This window comes from Buteo buteo, chromosome 12, assembly GCF_964188355.1.
Source record: "Buteo buteo chromosome 12, bButBut1.hap1.1, whole genome shotgun sequence".
NCBI classification, from domain to species: Eukaryota; Metazoa; Chordata; class Aves; order Accipitriformes; family Accipitridae; genus Buteo; species Buteo buteo.
The window spans coordinates 33033479-33059095 of NC_134182.1; the positions used below are offsets into that span (position 1 = coordinate 33033479).

The 25617-nt window shown below is 42.5% G+C and overlaps 1 protein-coding gene across 1 annotated transcript in view; it reads right to left on the minus strand.

Annotated features, from left to right (window-relative positions):
- The window catches only part of KCNK1 (potassium two pore domain channel subfamily K member 1), a 35717-nt gene extending 15891 nt beyond the window's left edge, over positions 1 to 19826 (minus strand). Inside the window, exon 1 of the mRNA XM_075043271.1 lies at positions 19318 to 19826. Within this exon, the coding sequence (XP_074899372.1) occupies positions 19318 to 19672 (355 nt within the window). The 5' untranslated portion in view covers positions 19673 to 19826. The remainder of the gene's footprint in view (positions 1 to 19317) is intronic.
- Positions 19827 to 25617: the final 5791 nt, after the last annotated feature.

Genomic DNA, 25617 nt, shown 5'->3' on the forward strand with positions numbered 1-25617 from the left:
TGTGATCAATTTTGATACTCTTCACGTCCCACAGAGGCGTTAGGAGAAACTGCAAGAGGTCATGATGAAGAAAATATTTTTGTGTTGTTGGGCTTGTCAGCAAAACTAGTCCTTTAAAACATGAAAATAGTTCGGTTGCAACAGAAGCTGAGATCTTATTCTAAAAATCTCATCTGAATGTAATGAAAAAAAGCAACATTTGATCATGTTACTTAAAGGATCAAGTATCTGCCAATTCCTGCCCAGAACCAATTATTTTGACTATTAGAATGTAAAGTATAGCAACAGAGAAAATAAAGGGGGGGGGGGGGGGGGGGGGATAAAAAAAAGAATTGCATAGTCACCTTGTTTACATTAGTATTACAGCACAGTAAATGTGGATCCATAGAGTGGAATACCTGGTAGCATGGACCTAAATTCATGATTATATTTAGGGAAGCCAGGGTTTACTTCAGATTTGCTCTACTCTGTTCGCAGAGACAGGATGCCCAGTAACAGCTGAGTGTGAACCAAAAGGGGGATGTGGCAACTACCTGGAGATTTGTTTCAGCACTGCACTCTTACCTGGACGAAAACACTACTGCAGTGCCAAGAAATCTGGTAGACTTCAGCTGCTTTCCGCGTTTGAAATCAAAGTTTAACAGCACTTCTCTAGCATCAATCAGCTCCTGCACTCGTGTTCAGCAGGGCCATGCCAGAGTGCTCAAAAAAGCACAGTTCCCCCATACATGAAGTGTTTCGACTTCACGGATGGGCTCCAGATATTTTTGTAGGAAAGACTTTCACTTATAGTTTCTGAATTGCCATCATGACTCAATAAGATGAACGATGACAGTATTAACTGCCTGTGAGGCTACCTGAGCCACAGGTCACTCGAGAACATACAAGGATGCTCCATGAAGTGAAGGGAAACTAGATATAACCCTGGGCCAGACCAAACAAATGCTAGTATTTTCTAATTCTGACCCAGATATTCTATGCTTCCTTTCATCAGAAAGTTCACGCTCATGCCACCATGCAAGGCAATGCACACTAGGTGCAAAGACTACAATCTGATGGGCACACTGAAGGGCTAGCAAGCAGTAACATTTTGACCATTTACAGTGACTGCTGTTTTATACAGTATTTACCCATAGTTACTATTTAATGAAGTGAAAAACATTACAACCATATGGCAGTGATGCTAATGATTAAGTCATTCCCATACCAGCAGTTAAGATCCGGGGGGGGGGGGGGGGGGGGGGGGGGGGGCGGTTATAAGGAAGTGATCAGTACAGATATTGCAGAGTAGAAAGATGGGTTGTACTGGAGCAGCACAATAGTAGATGTAATCCACTGCACAGGAACCAAATGCAGACAAAAGAGTAAGTACAGAAATTAGTATGTCCCTCCCACATCTGAGAGGATCATTAGTGAGTGTTTGGTGCAATACTATCTCTTCTCAACAAAAGTATCAGAGAGAAATACAACTCAACAGATAATAACTAAGTGGAAGATGATAGCATCCTTTCATGCCACCACCCGACATTGGATCTTGCTAATCCTGCCTGGATACATTATGCATGAGTAAAACAGTCATTATCAACTCAAGGGAACCTTTAGACCCTTCCTACACAAAAGCACACATTGCTCACCACCAAAAAGGGACCTACCACGTGTGAGACAAGAGTGGCAGGACTCCGGGTGAGGCACATACTCCATTCCAGGGCTAGTAAACATGCCTTTAGAAAGGACATGCTTTCAGCAGGAAGAGCTTGGGTTCTCCAGGCACTCAGCTGGCAAAGCTTTCCCACTCACCCTGCAAGAGCAGATTTTTCAGGTCTGCTAAACCTCTCTGGCAAAGCATTCAAGCTTTTCTTCTATCACAGACAACAGTCAATAGATATGCATGCATTTCTGGGTTTGCTGTTTGGATTTGGGTTTTTTTGTTGTTGTTTTTTAAAGTTAACAGCACATTTTTTTTAAACCCAAAGTTTTTATACTAGAAATTGATTCCTCTTAGTATTATCCTGGATTTAAGACCCTAAACTGCAATCAAACCAGGGTCCATGTGGTGTTGGGATATTCTGTGCCCCCCCCTTTCACCCCCAGATGTCTCAACAACAGCACATTTCTAGAAATACCTATCCAAAACATGAACATCACATTAGAACTGCCTCTAGCAAAGATTTAGCATAAGAAACTTGTATATTGGTTTCAACAGTTATTTTCCCTGTTATCACAGGTTCATTTTTCAATGGAGAAAAAAAAAAAGGAGGAAAAAAAAAAGAAAGTTACATAAGTCTGCTGAATAAAATCCAACCAACAGGTCAAAAGCAAGGTGAGACTTCCTGAGGGCTCCTCTGAGAATTCAGCCAGGAAAATTCCAATTATTCTTTTATTGGTTTACTTGCCCACTAGGCAACAGATGGTCAAAAATCTGTATCAAAGTAGAGGCCCCACCAACAGACTACTTTATTATGAATGTTTGTTTCCTGATAGAACAAACTCTGTGAGTCTCAGAAACTTAAATTTGATAGAAGAGAAATATGAATGAACTTTATTTGGAAAGCTTTAGTTGTAGTCCTCAAAAACATTAGAAAACAAGACGAAGTTTTGTGCTGGTCTTTTGTTAAGGGGTTTTGCACTGTTTTGTTCAGTAACACGTGTGCAGCAGCATTCCCCACAATAATGGATTTTTAAAGCCCTTGATCACCAAGATTAACATGCAATCAAAGAAACAGGTTCATTAAAAACCTTCTTAAGAACTTCAACACCAACTTCAAGGTATTAAAAGGGGTACAAGCCTTTCTGCAGTTCTTCCTGGGATTCACATTCTGAAACACTCAAAGTAGGAAAAAAAATCTTAACATGGACAATGTTTTAGGAGAGAAACCAAGAAAGAGAAAATGACATTATTGACTACATTTAGCCAGTAGCTTGTCTGTGATAGTGATCTTCTCATTTCTCATGTTAATTTGGTAAAAAGCATGTTGAGACTTTCACCTCAACTACAGCATAAAGGTGATATGTCTTATACAACAGTTAATACTTCCAGATGTTGTCTTTAGATATGTCAGCCTGTACCTATGGAAAAAACTTATTTTAGCAGCTAAGACACATTTAGCAACTAACTAGCAGTGAAGCTAAGAGGATACACACTTTCTGAAGAGACTGGCAGAAGATGGAGATTTTTCTTTCTAGGAAAGGTCTGGAACCATGGTTTCATTTCATGCTGCGACTTTCTTCCCCCCCCCCCCCTCTAATTTTCCTGTAACAGGTTTAAAGTTCTGTCAATTACTTCAGCCTTCCACTACTTGAAAGACCTTGTTTATGCATGGTGTACCATAGGGATGTGTCAGTTGTCACTGCTGAGCCCAGCACTTGTGCAGGACAGTACTCCACGTGAAGTCTGCTGCAGTTTACTGGGAAGAGGTTTCTAAAAACTGATAATTTGCACCTGTTACCATCCCAAATGCACCCTGGGATGTGCCAAAAAGCTTTGAATGTATTGCAGTGGCACTTACTGCAGTGCTTTAATCACGTATCCAGTTAGTGAAGAATACCTATCTAGTCTTGCTAAATTATCATTTCTTGCACTGAAATGAGCCACAGTTGTTCTTACTACCATCTGGGAATAAAAAGAAACAACCAGCTGCAAATTAGTATGCTTCCCACCTCCACTTCTGAAACAAAAATTGCTTTATTGCACCATCAGAAAGAACAGAGCATGAAAACAGTGAATGAAACCGGTATTGTGGGGAGTAAGGAATTATCACACAACATTAAAAAATTAGGCCATTTCATGCTGTGGAGTTAAAATCAAATCTGTAAGCAGCATCTTCGCATTAAAATGCAGCCTCACATGGAAGAAAGTGTTATCTACTAGATACAGCAGGGGAATAGGAATTTATACTTCTAATCTTGTTATCGATTTAACATGTGGAACTCAGGGAAATTACTACCATCAGCTCCCTTGTTTGGCAGAGGAAGACAAATAGTCCTTACCTATCTTTGTAAGATACTTCAATATTTCATACGTAAATCCACCAGACATCATAATGCATTTGCATACAAATAAATCCTATTTCTGTCTCCTATTTTAATAGCTATTTCTCAGAAACATGAAGAATTCAACAGCACATAAAGCAAAACAGAAGCAAATCAATTTAACACAAATAGCAAAAATCACTAAAGCAACTAACAAAACCACACAGAACTGAAGTGCATCAGTCTCCACTTTTACACGCGGCATATTCCATCTGGAATACACAAGGGCCAAAGTGAGATACTTTTTCAGATGAGATGGCTTATTCTAAACTCTAAATCACAGTCCTAAATATGATGCTCGATGCTATTCTGCCATCTGAATGTAGCCTAGCTGAATATACTCACAGCTTCATGCTCAAAATAGAACATTAATTTGCAATGCCCAATGTGGAAATACTTCAACTGCTGTGAGAACCAGCTTACTGAACCATAAGCAAATTTTATACATACAGTAGCCCTACTGAATCATTCACATGTTTAGGACATCCCGCATAGCAAACACTAATTGTGGGAACCATAAATTTGATTAGTTACACTGGCATCAGGATACCCAGGATAATCACAACTGTATGTCCTTCCAATAAATAAAGGGAAAGGAAAAGAAAAGAACAGCATTGTGGTTGCACACACTATTTATGTTCATAAGAGGATGAAATGTAGATGGTTTTGCTTATCTAGAAGAAGTTGTTTAGAAATAAATAGCGATGTAGTATTTAGAAAGGCAAACTACAGATACAAGACACATAGCCAGCAATGTAAAGATACAGACAGAGCAACTTAAATGCTGTGTCATTTTCAAACACTGTGTTGTCTATTTAGATTAATGGCAATTTATTTTAAAACGGTGAACCTCTCTTCGGTTTGTTAGAGAAGTGTCTCTTGATGGGATATCTGATGTTTCCAGAAATTCTTACAACTATAGGATGATTTTCCTAGTGAAAATACATCATTCTGACCTCTCAGGGACAGAATAATATAGCCCTGCATATAATGAAAGCAGGCAACGTTAAATCAGTAGGACGATTCACCAAAAATGCTCCAACTGCCTAATCACAATCCTGGACCCACCATGTCAGTCAAAGACTGTCAACACTGACTAATGATTTTGAGTCCCATTTACTTAAATCCCATTACAATAAGGTAGCACACATATCAAAAACGCTTAGTGATCATCCAGGCTGAAGACTGAATCATACTAAGGTTTCTCACATTCAGCACCCTCCTGCCAGTGCTTGCAGTTGCAAACTGTGGCCAACACGAAAAAGGCTGGATCGATGCAACCTATGACTCTCTAAGGAAAGTGGGATGCTGGAAATGGCATCTCTCAGACCTCAATATAAAGGGAGGAGGAATGTAAAAGGGTTGGTAATTCCAAAATAAAGGCCTAGCATTGAAGAGCCTGGGCAGCAATGTGTAAATTGATAGTCAACACATCTTTTCAAGGGAGGAATTTCTTTCCAAGTGTCTGGACCTATGAACGCACCCAGTTTCTTGTAATTATCAATGATCAAAAATTGTAAACTAGTTACACTAACTAAACACAACAGTATGACTGCATTACTTCCTTACTAGTTTCAAAGATGATGCAATTTACTAGTTACCAAGTGGGAAAAAATAAAGTTCCACTTGAGATGCATGTACCTGAGGTATACCAGATAGAAATATTTTAGTGGTGGCATCTGTATTAACAAAGAGGAGTCCTGTTAAGTTCCATCAGCTTTGCTAGCTGTCATTTTAATTCTGCTTGAAATAATGCTCCTTTACAAGGGGCAGCCAGCAATTGTCAGATACATTATCATTACAGGAAACATGTTCTTGGGTTACCAGCTCCTTTCTTAGATCTGTTGTTAATTTGGCCGTGCATTTTTGATTCTTTCTGTGCTTTCACCAAGCTGTTACATGAAATGTCTAATCTAATCCCAGAGTTGCTGCTGAGACAGAAGATCCTTTTCTTTATGTGAGTCTACGCCCTCCTGCATTGGTTGTAATTTACCTGACTGCAGTAACTCAGAGCAAACTAATTCCAGCAGAAAGTGAATACGTTTCTCCCAGTCTGATAAACTGACTTGGTTTACTGTTGTGGTCCAGTAGGCAACAGTCCTACACAGGGAGTAAGGTTGGACCACAGGGTGGGAATCAGGAGTCCAAGACATCTTCCTTCTGCTGGCAGAACAGTTAGGTAGGCTCAGCCCGTTTTGTTTTACATCACCCTGAGCAAACATTTTACTAGGTGTAAGGAGAGGCAACCAGCATGCTAAAGCAGAGCAAACACTGCCTCCTTCTCACAAAGGCTACTCACGCACTTGGTAGGTTACGTGGGCCGTATTAACTGATGTTTAATTTGTTTTCTCCACACAGTATGCAACTGAACAATTTCCTAGAAGGGAGTGGCAATACTTCTGGAGTCTCCACTGAAGGAAAGGTACAGAAATGTGTACTGCACACTTTGATACGACTTCTCTAAGTCCCTATCCAAGTAGCTGCAATTTCCTCTAATATTACTGAGCAGAAAAGCTATTACTAAAGGAAAAGAGAAAAGAATATCCACTGCAAGAAAATGAAAGCATGCTGAAGTGCATCCACAGGATGGCAAATCAGCTTACTGTATGGGAACGCAGCCTAGCAGCAGAAGTGAAGAACTGCAAGATGAAATTCAGAGGCTCCGATTCTCAACGACAGCGATGGCTCTTACATGATCTTTCATAACCGTTTTTCCTCTTTGTCTTAGTTCATCCTTTTGCAAAATACATACGGAAATATCACTCCAATCTCACAAGATGCTGAACATAATAAAAGTGCTCTAATCAGTAAAGCAGTTCCTAGTATGCGCATGCTTCAGGATCTACTGATAAAGGCTGGTTCAGAAATTTGAAAGATTATCACCATCTCCCTCATGGCATCTAAGGACGTGGTATAATGCAAAGCTAAAATCTGGAACTCAAACTTGTGCTTGAGATGTTGACAGAGTTTCTATTTCTTCCTTTGGTTGAGATTCATGGCTAACAATTACTTCTAGTGTAAGTGACATTTTCCTCAAAGCATCATACAAAATTCTGTCAGGTGGCAATTAACCCCAGAAAGCATGACCTGAACATTCAGCTGGCTTCACTTAGTACGAACAGCTGCACTAGAAGATATGACTGAAAGATTTATCTTTGCACTATAGATAGGCAGAATGTAAATGCATTAACAACTCCAATAATGAACTAAGGCTGGAGTTTGCACTTAGATTTACTCTTTTCTTATCAACATGAATTGTTGATTCATGCAATGCAATATCCTTTAGTGTTCACGGTTCTTTGCTTGCCCAACCGGAGTTGCAGCAGTGGACCAGAAGCCAGGATGGGGGCCTGGATTTCTCAACAGATGTGCAAATGCACTTAGGTAAATTAAACAATCTCTTACCCTCACATAAGAGAGCTTCATTGCTAACTATTAACCATTCAAATCATTTACAGCATTTTGCATTCATTTCTGTGCATCTCTTACAGTTTACAGTAGCTAGGACTTTCAAATAGTAACACAATGATACATTTGAGCCTTAGTAATTTTTGCTATTCTGCTGAGTCAACATTCCAATAGTAAATAAAAATATATCCATGAAAATAAGTAACAAGACATGCTGTGAAGTGTTTAAAATTTGATTGCCCATTAGTAAATCGTACAGCCTAGAGCTTCCAAAACTCTACAAGAGATGGAAGTTCTCTGGTTTGCTTTAGGGTTTTCTCATTTCCTTTAGGATGTAGGCTTCAAAGGGAAAGGTCTATGCCATTCTTGTACTGCACGCAGTTGGGTAAATAGCTACTTAAATAATACACAGAGGAGAGATTTCATGGCCTTCTCACATTAATCTTAAATACAACAAGCAATTTTTAGGGTTTTTCTTCCCCTTTTATGAATTGAGATGTACAGGACTGTCCAATGAAGTCCCCAAGAGTTAAACATCCAAGCTACGTATTTTTTAGCAGATCGCTGAACACACTGCTACTGAACACAAGGTTGTTTTTTTCATTACAGCTTTCTTTAAAGCTGTGTATAGTATGATCCCAGCCTATTGGGGTGGAGGTGAAATCAGAATCTTCGCCTTGCCTTTGCATTTGGTGACTGAAGTAACAAACTCCTTTTCAAACTACGTTGTAAACAACGGAGGATACCTACTCTAGCTTGCCTCTGGACTTTGGCGCTACTACTGCATGTTGCAATGTCTAAGCCTGCCAATCACATTTTAAAATCTCAACCGAGCAAAGTATGTGTTCATAGTGTGTCATGTAGGTCTAAAATAACAAAGAAAGTAAAAGACCGAGTGTCTCATAAGAGACAATTCAGCGCAGGCTTTAAAATAAAAGCATGCATAAGCCCCATTCCAGCCAGCGCTGCCATCATTTGAGGTCTTCTGAAGGATCACTTTTGCCTCTTACTGCTGCGAAATCTTCTCACATTTTGAAATAATTATAGTTTTAGTATATGTTTAACCCTCGTGTGTAACAAAAAGGGAGAAGAACTTTCTGAAACAACAGTAAATTTTACAATCCTTGAGCTGACTGCCTTTTTCCTTAATGCTGGAGATCTTTTCCCTGCAATTCCGCGTTAAGCTTAGCTTCAGAATACTCGCGTGTCACCTTTAGGCACATTACTACAGAAAAGATGATGCAAAAGCAGATGTGCACTCATGACAGAATTCCCAGCAGGCTTTGTAGTTGTATAATTTTCTGTTGGGCAGACTATTTTTCTTTCCCCAACAGACCATGCATTCATACTTTCAGTCTCACTCCATATTTCTAAACGAAAAGCTTTTACCAACATTGCAGGAAACACACTGAAGCAAATGTGTAACTTATTTGCTATTTTAATGGCACAGTCATATCAACTAAATGCAGTGCCTTTACTGTAAACACTGAATGAAGAATATTTAACCTCTAAATAAAATATTTTCAGAAAAGTTGGGAAAAGGATTCATTTTATGGTCATTTCAGCATACTACAAACTAGCAATATTATACAGCCAGTACTACAAAGAATGAAGTCCCAAAAATCTAAGTGCTGCCTGAAATGAATATTCTTTTGCAAAACCGAGAATTCTGAAGCTAGATTCATCTATCATTAGAATTAAGCTTCTCCTTATTAAAAAAAAAGTAACGAACAGTACAATCTATGTCTTAATCCTATCATTTCAATATGTAATTCTGGTTGGTCTCCTTCCCCCCCCCTTAAACCAACTCATATTTCTACTCTTAGAAACCATTTGTGAGGCAGCTACTGTTAAAGAAAGATGGAAAGCTGCTGTTAAAGTCTCTACTGGTAAATAGCATGCAACTTTGTCAGACAGCACAGCCTCACTTTCTCTAACACAAGCGGAGGGGTACACAGAAGACTACTGGCTTGGCTTGTTCCACTGGCAAAACCTGTTTCCCAGCCTAACCTCCTCCCTGAGCTGCTGCCAGTGAATACTGACTAAGTGATCCTGCTTCTGCACCTGCATTCCCCGAGTTCCTCAATGATGCTGTGACACCCTCTGAAGCTTCTTAAGCTACTGGCACAGAATCACTTTAGAGTACAGACTATAGTAATACCTAGGAAGCATCAGTTAGTAAATGTTTGGGCTCTGGTGACAGCTGGCATACCGCTTCGATACATATGCGTTTCTTCTGCAAGGAAGTTATCATACTCTGTTTTCAGAGATGGATACATATCTTTTTCTTTCCAGGAGAGAGAAAATCTGCATGTTCTTGCAAAAGCCACTCTGATACTTTTCTGAAGCATAGCCACTTGAAAAGCTTTGCTCCATTCATTCCTTTCAGTCCTGGTCTTAACCAGGACCATGTCGCCGGTTTGTCCTCATAAGAAATGCAATCTGTTTAAGGTTTCAGCTAGGTTCTTAACTGAAAAATCAAACTGACACGTGGCTTTTAGGGTCTTCTGGGTCACCACCAATAACTACTCTAGGACTTCAGCTGAATTTTGTACAAATATCATAGCCTCCAAGCAGCTGAGGTCAGATCCAGAGAGACAGTAGGAATTTAGGTAGCTAATTCCCAAGAAATTTTTTATTGCAATTCTTTAATCACGAAGGCATCTAAACTCTTGTAGGTATCCTAATTTTTCTCAAATTGCTATAATTGTACTTCTGCACATGCCAAGAAATATCCTGGCCTTCATATGGTTTAGCAGCTTGTGGCCTACTTTATAATTAATCTGGAGCAGTGGCTAAGGTAGACATTTCTCCACAGATTATGTTCTTCTATCTAAAAACCCCATAGATTATTAAAATGATGAGGTAGTGGGCCAAAGTGAAACAAAGAAAGAACAAAAAAATGGCCAACAAATAAATGAAAACAGGAGAAATTACAGATTTGAAAGAAGACTTATTTTAAATTGCATTCACATAAAAGTGAAAATCCTATTCAGCAATGGTGAGAAGCTACAGGATTTGATTGTTAAGTTTTAGAAATCCTCCTCTGAAAGTGTACATAACTTTCAGCTAAGGATTTGATTTGAAGATGTCAGTAGAATGGTAATAAAAATTGCAGCTTTGCAAAAGGATTACAAATAGAAACATTTTAATGAAAGGCAATTTTGGGGAGATTACTCTCTTCCTTTCAATAAAGATGTAAATATCACAGAACAAAATAAAGCCAGAGTAATAATTAGAAATAATAATAGAGCAACAGGAGGCCATGTAATCCATCTCTGACAAACAGCAAATAATTTTAACATAGCTAAATTAGGAAAACCAGAGAAATAGCAAAGGTAACATTTACAAAAAAAAGTCAATTAATAAGCTCAGGGCAGAACACCAGTAACTCAGTCCTGACCCCAGTTACACTCTGTGTATCATACTAAGTTCAATAGACTTGTTTTGTGATTTTATTTTCTTTTTTCTTTTTTATTTCAGCAGAGGAAGAATGACCCTAGACCTGACATAGCAGGACTACAGAGGCAGCAGTTGCAGTCCTTCACCTGTGAAGAGCTGCTAGGCTGGCTTCTCATCACTGAGAATTTAGCAAGGCAGGTGGAACAAAGGGACACAGAAGTGAGGACAGAGCTTGTAAGAGAGACACTCCATCCATCAGCAGCCAGCACTGCTCCAAACAATAATACAGTCATACTACTCCATGGCTTCTCCGATTTCTGCCAGGAGATGGGTTTTACTACTCATTGGCCTATAAAGCATAAACACTGGATTAGAGCTACTCTTGCCACCCTTTGTTTCAGCGAGCATAAGCAGGAGTCTGACACAACTGATTGCTATACTTGCATGAGAAACCAGAACAGCCATCCTGCCTGGAACACAAGACAGGACAGACTCTCTCCACTTTCTCTCCTCTACTGCCTCTCCACTACTGCCTACTTCAGTAGAGCAAACAAGAACTTTGTCCTGGACACGCAAGAGAGGATTTTGACAAATAGAGGTATTTTGGAGATATTCATACAAGAGATTTTTGGTTCCCGGTTTTTTTGGTGGGTTTGCTTAGGTTTTTATTTTTTAAACTTGTTAAGTCCCTTATTTTCTGGTTTTAAATTTGATATTTTTTTTTTTCAATTTTGTTGAAAGTTCCCATGTTTTTGTGTTGTAAGACGGGGAGCCCAGAAGCATCCAATCTACTTTCTCAGTACCAGTCTATACATACTCACCTTACCTCCTCTTACAGCTTCCCTAGATGGTAGTCTTTTTGTCTCCTCTTCCTAGAGACAGCTAGAAAACCTTAGTTCAAATCTTTGTCCTGAGAACAGCACTAAGCAGAACTCAACTGAAACCTCCCATGTTCCTGTAGACAGCATTTTAACCCTGGGGCCAGACTAGAATATGACAGCAGCAAGCCTGGAGCTGCTCTACGGTGTATAAAATACAGGAATTTTCCCTGAGAGGAAAGCAGACACACAGGCAGACAGGAGGACTCTTTCACTTTGTGTTTATACTACTTAATCCAAGAGGTAGGACGCCTGGTTCCAAGAAAGTCTACTGATCTATCTGGAAGGGGACAGCAGCTATGACTACTCTGTCCCAGAACACCCTGTAGCATTCAACCACTCTGCTGGGGCATAGATTCAAATCCCTCCAGGCAAAGGAGGGAAAAGAATGTGGTTTCTCACATCCTAAATCAGTGCCCAAATAGTTGGCCTATTGAATATAAACCTCCTCTGGCATCTTTCTCAACCTACTTCTTCATTTCCTTTGCTTTTCTTAGAAGCACTCCAGTATAAAACCCACTCTGTTGCAGGGCGCAGCACAATCTCACTTTGTCTCCTAGATCAACCCCAGCAAATTACCTTTTCCCGTAGATGTCGTTGCTAAGTAACAAACAACTCTTTTAAGAGAAAGTTCCTTCCCAAAGTTTGGCATTCCCACACTGGTGAATAGCTGCAATTTGTCACAGGTATTTAAAATATCTATGAGTGCTACAGTCAGAGCCGTAGTACAATGAAGCTTCAGTCTTCTGCTGGAGTCAGAGGTGACTACCAGTGAGACTGATCTGAGTTTAAACTGCCACAAAGTTTTTACCTTTTCATACAAGAGGCAACAGAGAATCTTATGACAGGTCTCTAGACATACCTTTGGTACAAACTGTGAAACGTATTTACTTGGTATGTATTAATGAACTAATACAGTGTATTGGGTTTGTGTGGCAAGGTTTTGGTAGCAGGGAGGGTTACAGGGGTGGCTTCTGTGAGAAGATGCTAGAAGCCTCCCCTGTGTCCAACAGAGCCAATGCCAGCCGGCTCTAAGACAGACCCGCCGCTGGCCAAGGCCGAGCCCATCAGTGATAGTGGTAGCGCCTCTGGGATAACATATTTAAGAAGGAAAAAAAGTTGCAGGGCACACAGAAACGGCAGCCAGAGAGAGGAGTGAGAACATGTAAGAGAAACAACCCTGCAGACCCCCAGGTCAGTGCAGAAGGAGGGGAGGAGATGCTCCAGGCGCCAGAGCAGAGATTCCCCTGCAGCCCGTGGGGAAGACCATGGTGAGGCAGGCTGTCCCCCTGCAGCCCAGGGAGGTCCACGGTGGAGCAGATCTCCACCTGCAGCCCATGGAGGACCCCACGCCGGAGCAGGGGGATCCTGAAGGAGGCTGTGACCCCGTGGGAAGTCCACGCTGGAGCAGGCTCCTGGCAGGACCTGTGGCCCCATGGAGAGAGGAGCCCACGCTGGAGCAGGTTTTCTGGCAGGACTTGTGACCCTGCGGGCACTGGAGCAGTCTGTGCCTGAAGGACTGCACGCTGTGGAAGGGACCCGTGCTGGAGCAGTTAGTGAAGAACTGCAGCCCGTGGGAAGGACCCACGTTGGAGAAGTTCATGGAGGACTGTCTCCCATGGGAGGGACTCCACGCTGGAGCAGGGGAAGAGTGTGAGGAGTCCTGCCCCTGAAGAGGATGAAGCAGCAGAAACAACGTGTGATGAACTGACCGTAACCCCCACTCCCTGTCCCCCTGTGCAGCCAGGAGGGTAGGTAGAGAATCCGAGAGTGAAGCTGTGCCCCGGAAGAAGGGAGGGAAGGTGTTTTGAGATTTGGTTTTATTTCTCATTACCCTACTCTGGTTGATGGGGAAAATTAATTTATTGCCAAAGTTGAGTCTGTTTTGCCCGTGACAGTAATTGGTTGAGTGATCTCTCCCTGTCCTTATCTCGACTCACAAGCCCTTTGTTATATTTTCTCTCCCCTGTCCAGCTGAGGGGGGGAGTGATAGAATGGCTTTGGTGGGCACCTGACATCCAGCCAGGGTCAACCTACCACATACAGGCATCCTCAGGGACACAGGCCACATATTCTGACACCAGCAAAATAGAATACGCATTTTACATTAAAGTCAAGTATGGGACACAAAATTCTGCTTTCCCTAAAGCCTCTGTGAGCCATCCTCTTCTAAGTTAAATTCACATTCTTCCATAAGACCCAAGTAACCTCTTCTACCCGAGGGGTCTACTGTAAGAGCATACAAATCTTACAATGAAGCGTTATGAAGACACCATGATGCTTTCATGGCATTCCCTAATCTTTCATGGATTTCTTAAGATCTGTACTGCACTGGATGTGGGGTCCGTTCCCCTGAGGGGGAAGAAAAGCAAGAAAGACCACTTACTGACAGAAGAACGTGGAGAAAATGATGGAGATGGACGGGTTTCTCTCTCCCTGGTCTTTTCATATGGACTGCACCTTCTTTGGCAGTACATCCACTGACTCCAGCACAACCTCCCAGCCTGCTACCTTTCATAAAGGCATAGTGTCCTGGTTTCAGCTGGGATAAAGTTAATTGTCTTCCTAGTAGCTGGTACAGTGCTATGTTTTGAGTTCAGTATGAGAAGAATGTTGATAACACTGATGTTTTCAGTTGTTGCTAAGTAATGTTTAGTCTAAAGTCAAGGATTTTTCAGCTTCTCATGCCCAGCCAGCAAGAAAGCTGGAGGGGCACAAGAAGTTGGCACAGGACACAGCCAGGGCACCTGACCCAAAGTGGCCAAAGGGGTATTCCATACCATGGGACATCACATCTAGTATATAAACTGGGGGGAGTGGGGGCAGGGGAATCGCTGCTGGGGGACTAACTGGGTGTCAATTGGCAGGTGGTGAGCAATTGCACTGTGCATCACTTGTACATTCCAATCCTTTCATTATTGCTGTTGTCATTTTATTAGTGTTATCATTATTAGTTTCTTCCTTTCTGTTCTATTAAACCGTTCTTATCTCAACCCACAAGTTTTACTTCTTTTCCCGATTTTCTCCCCTATCCCACGGGGGGGGGGGGGGGGGGGGGGGGGTTGGGCAGCAAGTGAGCAGCTGCGACGTGCTTAGCTACTGGCTGGGGTTAAACAATGACACATAGTTTAGTTTCTCTTCTAAGTCATCAACAGCAATGCGTATGAGAATCAGACCTAACAGAGAACACCATTATGAATCAAATGATATATGCATTAATATTAACTCCTCATACTGCTTGCAGTAAGACTCATATCAGCTATTTAACTTGAATGCAAAACTTTCCCTGAAAGCCATGTTATTTCTTTACTAGTCCTTCAACCAAGTTAACAGCCACTGTCAGCATTTAGCTACAACTACTGCATCGATGTTCTTCACTCGCTTCAGAATACAGCAAGTGGAAACCTGAATCCAGTACATCATGGATTGTGGGTGCCATTCCTTGCAATGCAGGATCATACACCCGTCCTCAGCGCCAACACTGGAACCGGTACAGACTAAATTCTGGAGAAGATGCTGATAATGCAGTAACCACCTTGCAGACAACCACATTACAGGCTTCAGAAGTGGTTGAATACTAACAGCCCTCTCCTCCCTTCTCTCACTGCCTTGACTCCTATGGCTCAGATGACAGTCCAGCCTGATCATAACCAAAAAAAATGAAAAACGTGCATTGCCATCACAGAAGATGCAACTTCTCCTCACCCACCCTTCCTCTGCAAATCCCTAGATCAAGACAAGGTTATCCTAGCTTCCTTGTAATGCGTATCTTGCCAACCCTATCACAACAGAGAAGGATCCAAAGAAGCTGTTTCTCAGCATCCCTTTGGTATCCAAATATTAAATGAAATCTACAGTCACATTTGTGATGGAGACCACTCAAAGCTGAGCAGTCAGAATAAGACTTGTGGTCCTTTTGCATAAAATGCCATGGGATTCCAAAAACAAACATAAAAATACGGGCCCCAAGTTCCTAAATTGGCATGTCCTTTCCTTCCCTATCTGTTTTCCTTCAACAAACAGAAGCCACTTTGCTCTTCATATGTTGCAACACAACCAATATCAATTTCCTTTTTTACTCCATTCTGCTTACAATTCATGTCGTGCAGTATTCCCATACCGCACCAATATGGGATAAGATCTTACAGCCTAGCAGCATGCCAAGAACAGCGAAAACACGCTTCCTGGGAGAGCAAGCACAAAAAATTACTTCATTTTTATTGTTAGAAATGAAACACATATTCGTACAGATGGCCCCACAACAAAGCCAACCAGAAACAACTGCTTCAGCAAGATTATTCATGACATCTAGCCATGAGACAAGCGATGACCATAGATGTGCATAAGATCATAATTACAGAGAGCTTCCAAGACAGATGCTATCTAAATGAACACAATTGTATATTCTTAGTGTTCATGTTGTCAATGATTAATGACCAAATTGCTTCCTCTTGCACACTGCTCATATGGCATTCTGCATGACTGCTTAAGTTGCACAGGGAGGAATAAAGTTGTTAGAAGAGAAACCTGCTGCCAGTCACTGCTATAATCTGCGGAAACCTCGTCCCCAGTCCATTTCACTGCCCTTTGTTTGCCCGACCTTCAGGCAGCTTGTGACAGTCCTGTGACAGTCCATGTGTGCAGCAATATAAATTGCTTTCAAGTAACAATTTGCGTTACTGTGTTTGTTCTGCAGACTCCTTCCACTTAAGATTTTTTCCAAATTCTTAACTGGCTTTATCATTTTCTCCAGCAAGTAAGAAGCCAAAAAATATAAGAAGGATGGGAGGGAACAAGAAGTGGAGTTGGGGATGCTAAAATTAAGCACTTTCCCTACAATCTTTATATAGAAAGCTAAAAGGCTGTGAAATAAGCCTTGTCCTCTGTACAAGGGGTAGGTGTGCATTTATTTACATGATGAATGACAAATTCAGTCAGCTGAACATAAGGAACATCCCAGTGCTCCCTGCAATTTCACTTATGCACAGTTGGTACCATCAGTACCAGGGCTCTCTTTTTTGCATTTGTCCTTACTGTACTCAGCAAAGACCGGGCGTTTCAGGTGTACAATTTGTAATAATACAGCATTTTTTGAATGTTCAAACACTTCCGAACAGCTGTCTGAGATGACCAGGAAGGTTCTGCTTCTTGCTCGTCTTTCATTTTAATGACCATTTCACAAGACTTGAAAGATTTCTTGCACAGGTGCAGAGCAAATTGGGAGGTGAAAAAAAATGCACCTCATGAGAAATCTGTGCGCTCTGGGAAGAAGTTGAGCAAGCGTTGGACATACTATATTGGTCTGGATTTATACTTGTCTACTCGTACAAGTTCTTATTTACATTAAATAGGAAACAGGTAAAGCTAAAGGCCACTGCATAAAACAAGGAACAGATGGATTTTGTTAAAAGGGGCCCAACCCAAAGGAATATTGGACATAGAAGTACCACCATTTGATGCCTCGTCTGTCAATGATGACTAGATGAACTTCAGTTTCTGAAATTCAAAGAAATAATGATAACATGTATTTCAGACCGCTATATTTTTCTAAGCATATGCCATCCAAGTAGAGTTTTCTAAAAGGTTTTCAATTTGGACAATGGTACCTTGTATTTTCAATACTTGCCGTGTAGGGCCTCTATGATCAAATCAGAGAAACATGCAGGGCCAGGTTATGCCTTGCCTTTAAGCAGATGGGGAAGCAGTGGGAAAGAGATATCTCTGTCTGAACCGCACTACCAAATCCAAACATCCTGTAACTATGTCTTGCCAGGCAGCACTAAAGTGTTACCAACTCAGTCCCATTCCCACTGTCCTGACTGTGAACATTTTTTGATTGATTCATCTCTGAAATCAATATTGCCAGAGTTAAAAATAATAAACTGCAGGGATTGTGGATTAGATTTTTGTCTAATCAAAAATAATGAGATCTTACATATACTACACTATATAAGAACAAATAGAAAAGCAGGACCTTTTTTAATATCCTTTTTTTGAAGGTGTGGGTAATTATTTTAGAGAAAATATAATTTGAATATAAAAATAGCTCTTGGACAAAATAATTTACATTTTGTAGTACCAGACAGTGTAATTAATTAGGAATAGAAACAGGCATCATAAGGTCAATTCAGCACCTTAAGTTTAAAGTGCTTTATGGTTTTACTGAAAGAAAAAAAATAAAAAAATTTAAGTGCTTAAGTACTACCACAATTCCATGCTTTTCTCACCAATTGTATTACTCTACATAATTAAATGCTTACAGTGAATAAATTTCTAAGCATTAATCAGTCACAAGGATGTCACTTTCTCTCTTCTTACAAACTCTAACTCTAGCTACTAAGATGGGGCAGGGGGATGTGTAACGGGGACACCCATAACCCTATTTTACTTTTTAAAAAAACCAACCTCCTTATAACAAGCAGACAACCTGATCTGTATACTCAATGACAACTATTTTTAGGACAAGCATTGCCTGTTTGAAATCAGTCAGGAAGCACCAAAATAACATCCATTAAGTAAATTATTAAGTGTCATTATAGATATCAGCTGATTATATTTCCCATAATAGAAAGGGTGCTCACTTGGGGGCAGAGGGGAAAAAAAAAAAAACAAAAAAGAAAAAAAAGAAACCCAAAAAGAAAAAAAGCACTGCGTCTTTTATAGTAGTATCAACATACTGCCAAGACTCAAAGCCCTCTGGTTGGTCTAATTTTAAGATGATTTTTTTTACAGCTTTTCTTATTCGAGAAGCCTTTGTTATTTACTTCAGTGAGCCACATTCAAATCGCCACAGCTCAGCTTCCCAGCACAAATGCCTGCACTCCTCCTTGACAAGAAGGCTGTCCACTACAGCCTTTATGTGAGACTGCTGTAAAAATAAGTGCTTATAAAAACTACGGCCAAAGGAATGTTTCCTCAAGCTTCTCAAAATAACAATGAAGATTGCTATTTGGAAGCAAGTAAGCGTTATGTTTTAGTCTTGTACATGCAAATATTAACCCGAAATTGACGGTAAAACACGAAACTGAAATTTAACTTCATTATTATATCCAGCTTAGCAGTTCCCCCCCCTCAACCAGACTGAAAGAAACGCAAAGGAGACCAAGGGCTGAAGAAGACACCCCTAAAAGCATTTAAAAGTTGCGAGAAGGAGACGGGCACCTGGACGGATTTTCAAAAGCACCGAATTTTTCAAAGGGGGGGGGGCGATCTGGCTTTTAAGACTAAATAGGGTGGGTTTAAGATACAGGGTGATGCTTCTTACAGAAAACATTCCTCTCAGAAAAGAGTTTTGGGGAAGTAACGATTACTCCGGAGCCCAACAGTCGTCGTCGCCGTCCCCCCCCCCTCGCCTCACGCCCAGGGCCGCGGGGCTGGTGCGGGGCCGAACGGCCCCGCACCAGCCCCGCGGCCCTGGGCGTGAGGCGAGGGGGGGGGGAACGGGACAGGGCAGGCCCCCTACCCCCCCCCAGGCCCGACTTCCCTCACGCAGCGGGGGAAGGCGGCCCCACACCAACCCCTCCAGCTCCGCGGCGGCCCTGAGGGGGGTCCGGGCCTCCCCGGAAGGCCTCCGGTGCCGGCTGGACCGCCGTTGCCTTACCCGTGGTGGAGAGGACGGTGCTGGCGAAGAAAAGGGAGGAGGTGAAGTCCCAATTCCAGTTGCCCGAAGCGTTGCTGAGCACCGAGACGCCGTAGTTGCTGGCCTCCAGCACCCGCATCAAAAACTGCTCCAGCTGCTGCTCCGAGAGGCAGGCGTGCTCCTCCAGGAAGCGTTGCTTCAGCTTGCCCAGCTCCTGGCGCAGCAGGTCTTCGTAGGGCAGCTCCACCGAGGAGAAGACCACGGCGCCGAACACCAGGTAGAGCAGGTAACCCAGCACCAGCAGAGCGAAGCACCAAGCGGAGCGGTGCTGCTCCACCAACCGCACGCAGGAACTGCCCGCCAACGACTGCAACATCTTCCCGCAGCCGGGGACGGGCCGCCGAGGGGGAGCGAGGGGTTGGGGAAAAGGGGTGAGGGGAGGGGAGGGGGGGGAACCGCGGCCGGTGCGTTCTGCCCTCTCCGCGGCCGCTGACTCGGAAGGCGCGGAGCGGCGCTGATGTGGCGCTCACGTGGCCGAGCGGCGCAGGTACCGCGGCTGAGGGGACGGCCTGCTGCCGCCCACCGCCCGGCCCGCCCCCCGCCCCGCCGCCTCACGCCTCAGCGAACCCGGCGCTTCCTCGCTTTCTGTTTCTCGTCCCAGCTAGCGGTCGGAGAAACCGACCCACAGCCCCCCCCCCCCCCCGTGTTTGGCTGCGGCGGGGTGGCGTAGAGGCTGGGCGCCTCGGGGAAATTCCTTCCCCTTTTCGCACAAAAGTGTCTGGAGACCGCCTCGCCCCCCCCAAGCCCCTACAGTGAGAAACACCCAAACCAGCAATTCTTTCCGCTGGTTTTGTGGTGGGGTTTGTTGTTTTGTTTTTTGTTTTTTTTTCTCGCGGGCTTCCAAAGGCGCTGGGCAAAGCGGAAGGAGGTAACGCCGGGGGTGCAGCAGAGCGAAGCGGGAGGATGAGTTTCGGTTCAAGGAGGAACCCTGGTGGCAGGCAGTCATGGCCTCCCTCAGGTCCACGGGGACAGAGCTTCAAAACGGGGCCTCTGGGGCTGCGGCTTGAAGCAGGTGACCTCCAGAAGCCCCGTCCAAGCTAAATGAACCTTCACCTCTGTGCTGCGCTCCTGGAGGTACTTTTTAATGGTCCAAAGTACCCGGCTAGTGCTGGGAGCAGCATCCACCAGCAGCTGGCTGACCATCCAGCTAGCCCTTTGTGTGGTCCGAGCCAGTGACCTTCTCAAGTTTCACTTCAAACGCTCCTTTCTTCGTCCATCTCAAACTCTGGCCAGCAAGCACACAGTTAACCTGCAAAGGAGTTCCCCACCACGTGAAGAGGAGCAGTGAAAATTGTAGCTTCCCAAAGTGTCCCTTCAGGTGACTGGAGGCAGCTCCTAGTAAATGAGAGAGAGGACGTTCCCTGGTCGCATCCTGCAGGGCTCTGCCACTTCTCTTTCACGTCTCGGCTGATGGCAACTTGTATGGACAGAGGCAAAGTAGTAGTTTGCAAATTAGAAACTTACTGGGGCTGAGCCCATCAGTTCAGACAGAGTACATCAAATCCAGCAGTGTATCCTAAGCCGTGGGGTACCCCTCTAAGCTGTAAGGACTAAAATGGGAAAAGAATACAAAAATGAAAGGCACAAAACAATTTTTCATGCTAGAAACTTAAAACCATGTGTCAACATTTCGTTTTATACAACAGCTACACTAGGCTGTGGGATCAGTCTGGCCTGGCAGAATCCAGTTGCTGGCCCATTCCCCACTGCTAGCTACAGCTGAGTTGTTCCAGGGGCTTAACCCCTCCTCTCTTGTTTCACCATCAAAATGTAAGTCTGTTCATGCATGCAACAAGCAGCTGCTTGAATGCTTGGTCAAATAGCCCACTTGGGGGACGTGGTGGGTACATACGAGACAGGCCGAGCAAGCAGGCTCTCAATCCTGTACCAGGAGCGCAGACGTGCTCTGGCCCACAAATGTGTGTCTGTCATGTGCATGCATGTGCAACTTTTGCATGCACATTCAATCATACAACTGTGGGAGAGGGCACGTGGATGTTTTGGTAGGAAGATAAACTTTTCCCCCATGGCTGGGCTCCTGGACTGTTGCAAGGTAAATGGTTCAAAAGTGCCTTCTTCACATGTATAAATTGTAGCACCGAACAGAGATGCAGCACAATTAAATTAGGGGAGGGGTTTGAAATGAGGAACTGAAGAAAATCTATGCTGTATACCCAGAGGTTAATTGACAGAAGAACAGACAAGACGTCCCTACACCGCCACTTCAGCACCTTTCATCAGCATCAGTCTATCTTTAAAATGTATTTTTTTGCTGTAAACCAGTGATGTGTAGGAAAAAGGCGATCTAAATCAATAGCAATGACAATTAATAATGGATACTGTCTGAAAGAATGTAAGGCAGACAAGCTTTTGAAGGGAGTATTCCAAACAAATGTTTTATTGCATCGCACTAAGACAGCATGCATTTAGGCATCGTTACAGAAAAAGAGGTCAAGGAACCTCACTGACCAATTTGCCATGCTTGGCTAACTCCATCCAATTACTTAATCACTTGCCCCCTCAAATTCCAAATGACTGAGTACCTCCATCTATCATAGAAAAGCCATTTAGAACAATATGTGTGACATACTGGGCTCCATTTTGATCAAGTGTCCTCAGTTTGCCAGATACAATAGGTTTCATAATACAATCTAATTTATGCCAACATCTGCTAGGTACAGTTGCATTCGTGATAGGCAACGGGCATGGCTTTGTTATAAAACAATATTTTCCCAACCTTCAAGCCAAATATTTGTTTAAAGGTTAGAACATGTTTGCCTAAGAACACACCCCTCTTCAGTGGTGATAGGAAACTGTAACTGGGTAGCTGAACAGTTTTATTTACTGGCCGCCTTCAGTTTTCCATTTTTATGAATCACTCGTTCTCCATTTTTAGAAGTCTCTGACACTTGGAGGCTTGCTGGGCTAGAGAGAAAAGGAGGACTCTCTGCTGAACAGAACCTGCACTGCTCTTATAACTCAAGTTTCTCCCCCACAGGTTTTTGGAGGCATGGGCCAGAGGGAACAACAGCAGAGCAGCACAGCAGTGTCACCAAAGTGTTCACAATCTTGCTTCCAAAGCAGATGTCTGGACAGTCTAAGTTTGAGCCACCATTGTTTATGTTTGTGTTTTATCTCAAAGCCCTTAATATGCCTGATAATTTAATTTAATTACAGATTTCATTGGGATAGGTGTGCAGAAAGGTGTCATAATGTTCAGTTTTCTGACTTCAAGTGATCGTATTTGCCATGATGATATTATATGTGAATGCAATTATGTCATTCCAGTTTCATTCCAGATTATGCTATGTCCATTTTCACATTGTTTTGCTAGTCAAGGATCAAGCTAGTCAAGGATTCAGTGTACTGAATTCAGTGTTATGTACTGTATAATACAAAGTCACAACATGCTTCAGCAAGGAGTGACTGAAATTCTGGAGCAGGCTGTTACAGAACAGTCTTCTTCAGCAGAAGTTTCATTCTACTGTGATCATCCCTCTCAATAAAACATGAATCCAGTTAATAAAGCATACCACATCATCACATCACTCATCCACTGGCTACACTTAGTGGTGACTGGGCTCTTTACTGCTGGAGAAATCCAGCTGCTAGCAGAGTGAAGAAACCCCACTATTGGTAGATACTGCTGCTCTCTATTGCACCAAACTCCCCTCTGAGGTACAGAAAATACAAGTACAAGCTGCCTGTCTACAAGGGTGGAAGAGAAGACAGACACTCTAAATTTACCCATAGAACTGAGACAGAAACCACATTTGTGTCCTGGGGTGGTAGAAAACCATAGAGTAAGAAGTTAGTAGTCTCTCTAACTCTGCTGCCTGGGGAGATAGGACAACTCGCCTATCACATCACTGGGCTAGCAGCTTCTCTAGCGTAGTCCAGAGGCTGAGAAAATCCTCTTGTACATAAGAAATGCAAGGCCCTCTCAGAGCTGTATGAAGCACTGCCATTTTCTGTAAGGAGAGGTGAAACTGAAATAAAGAGGTTTTGTGTTAATGGCAGCCTATTTTTCTCTGAGCTTTTTGGTTAACTAAAAAAAATCTTTTATTACTGACACATTTCCGATGAAATGCTGAAGTGCTCCAACCACCAGAAGACTCAGGGAGATGGTGGCAGGCTGGAGGGAGATGACAGCCTGGTGGCAGACAGTGACCAGAGAGGGGGACAACTGTACTCTAGTCTTTTGTCCAGTGAATGTAAATGACATTAGACAAAAACAGTAGCTTCAGTGAAAAGCAAGAATAGCTCACAACAGTGCCCCAGTGCCCAGAGGCTGGCCTATGCTGAATGGCATATGGCAATGAGGAGATTTGAGCTGGGGCTCTGGTGCTGTAATAGCTGAGCTCTAGACCCTGAGGGGAGGATGAGTCTGGGGAAAGGGAAACACCCACGTTTGGCACTGTTACTAATATCAAGACTATAAAATATTTTCATCACCAAAAAGAAATAAGTGAAGGTAACTCATATACACAGAAAGTTTCAAGTTGACTGAAAGAGTGATCTCAAGGGAAGATCACAAACATTTCGACATCAGTTAGATAAAAAGATTGTTCCTCTCAAAGTATAAATAATTATGCTGAAGAACCTTAAGTCCTGAGAAGCAGGGTAAATAAAATCAGTTACTAGGCAATACTTGTCCTGACAAATCTGTTCTGCTCTGGCATACCTATAGCATGAGCTCACAGTATAGCGGACAGAGGAGGTGGTGGTGAGGAAGAGTGGGATGAACCAGGACAGCATGGGAGCCAGTAAACAGTTACGTGCAAAGAACATGAAATATTATCAAAGCTGTGGCACCCTGACGGCTGAATATTGAATAGCAATAGGGAACTGATTTGTCCTTCAGGATTTTTCTTCAAATTTGGCATGAGTATAAATTCAGTGGTTATGGCAAGTCTAAAGTCTGACTGATCTGTCCTAAATTATGCATCCATGAAGAAAGATAGCCATAAATGTAAGATTCTCTGAATTCACTTCCATTAAGGATTCTGCCACATTTAACTGTTCCCATGAATATTTTTTTTAATGAAGCTGCGAAGAAGTAGAATCCTTCATAATTTGCTATATCTGTTAAATGGAGGCTGGAACAGAATACATTTCCCATTGTAGAAGAAAATATATCTGAATGATTGTTTCTGAACACTCAATTTGTGGGCTTTTGCAAAAGTTAATATAAGGTCATCTAGTGGCTCTGATTGAATGTCATGCCCCCATGGGCAGGCAGGCTGTGGAGTTATAAGAATCACATCCTCACAGGCACCAACACAGACGTAGTTAAGTTGAGAAGCAGTCAGATGGGTTGCCATGTGTTCTGTTTCGGATGGGTAAGGTGTTCTATTTTGGCTAAAGGGAATCATCTAGATTTGGGTCAAATAACTTGAATCTTATAAAGATTGAAACAGCACAGCCTGACTTTATAGAAAAAAGTAATCTTTGAAGAGGGGATTCATTCCCATCTTAATGTGGCAGGAGGATGGAGATGCAGTAGGAGAGTACAGACATATTTAGGTCTTTAAAATTTATCACCAGGCAAACTGGTGACAGTAGAAATATTGCTGTGGAAGAAAAAGAGTCAGCGAAGTCTGTGTCCGTGCCATTTCCAATATCCTGCCTGGCTGCATTCTGCTTGAGAGGGAGGGGAGAAGGCTTGAGATTTAGCGGCTTCCTCAAAAAAATCATTTTATGCCGTTAACTTAATGGTGCAACACTGTCCACAAAGGTGAAGACCACTGATCTGTGATAGCAGAAGAATGAATGTACCTGGTTTGAGGGCTATATTTAGGCGAAGGTTTACGTCATGGAGCAGTAGTATTTAGAATCAAGAAAGTTTATATGCGTGGTCAGGCACAATTTCTTTCTCGAGTGAGTCATGCCTTGTGCAGTGTAAATGTAATTTTCCTTAGAGTTGCAATTAGTATTCATATTTAACCAACGATCTCGGTGTCCGAGTGGAATAACTGATAGATAACTGTTTTAATGAGATAAGCATTTTATGTCATGAAAAAAGTAATTTCATGTATACTTGCCATCAGGTTTACCCAATAGCATTATCCAAAAAGGAACTTGGTCACCCCAAGAGGTATAGGTCCAATGGGGATGAGGGCTGCATATATGTACATAAATACATGCATTCATGTATATACATATATGTTTTTAAATAATGATATATATATGGTGTGTATTTCCTCAAGCTTTTCACTGTTATATTCTAAGTTGTGCCATATCTTGGAAGAAAGGTAATTA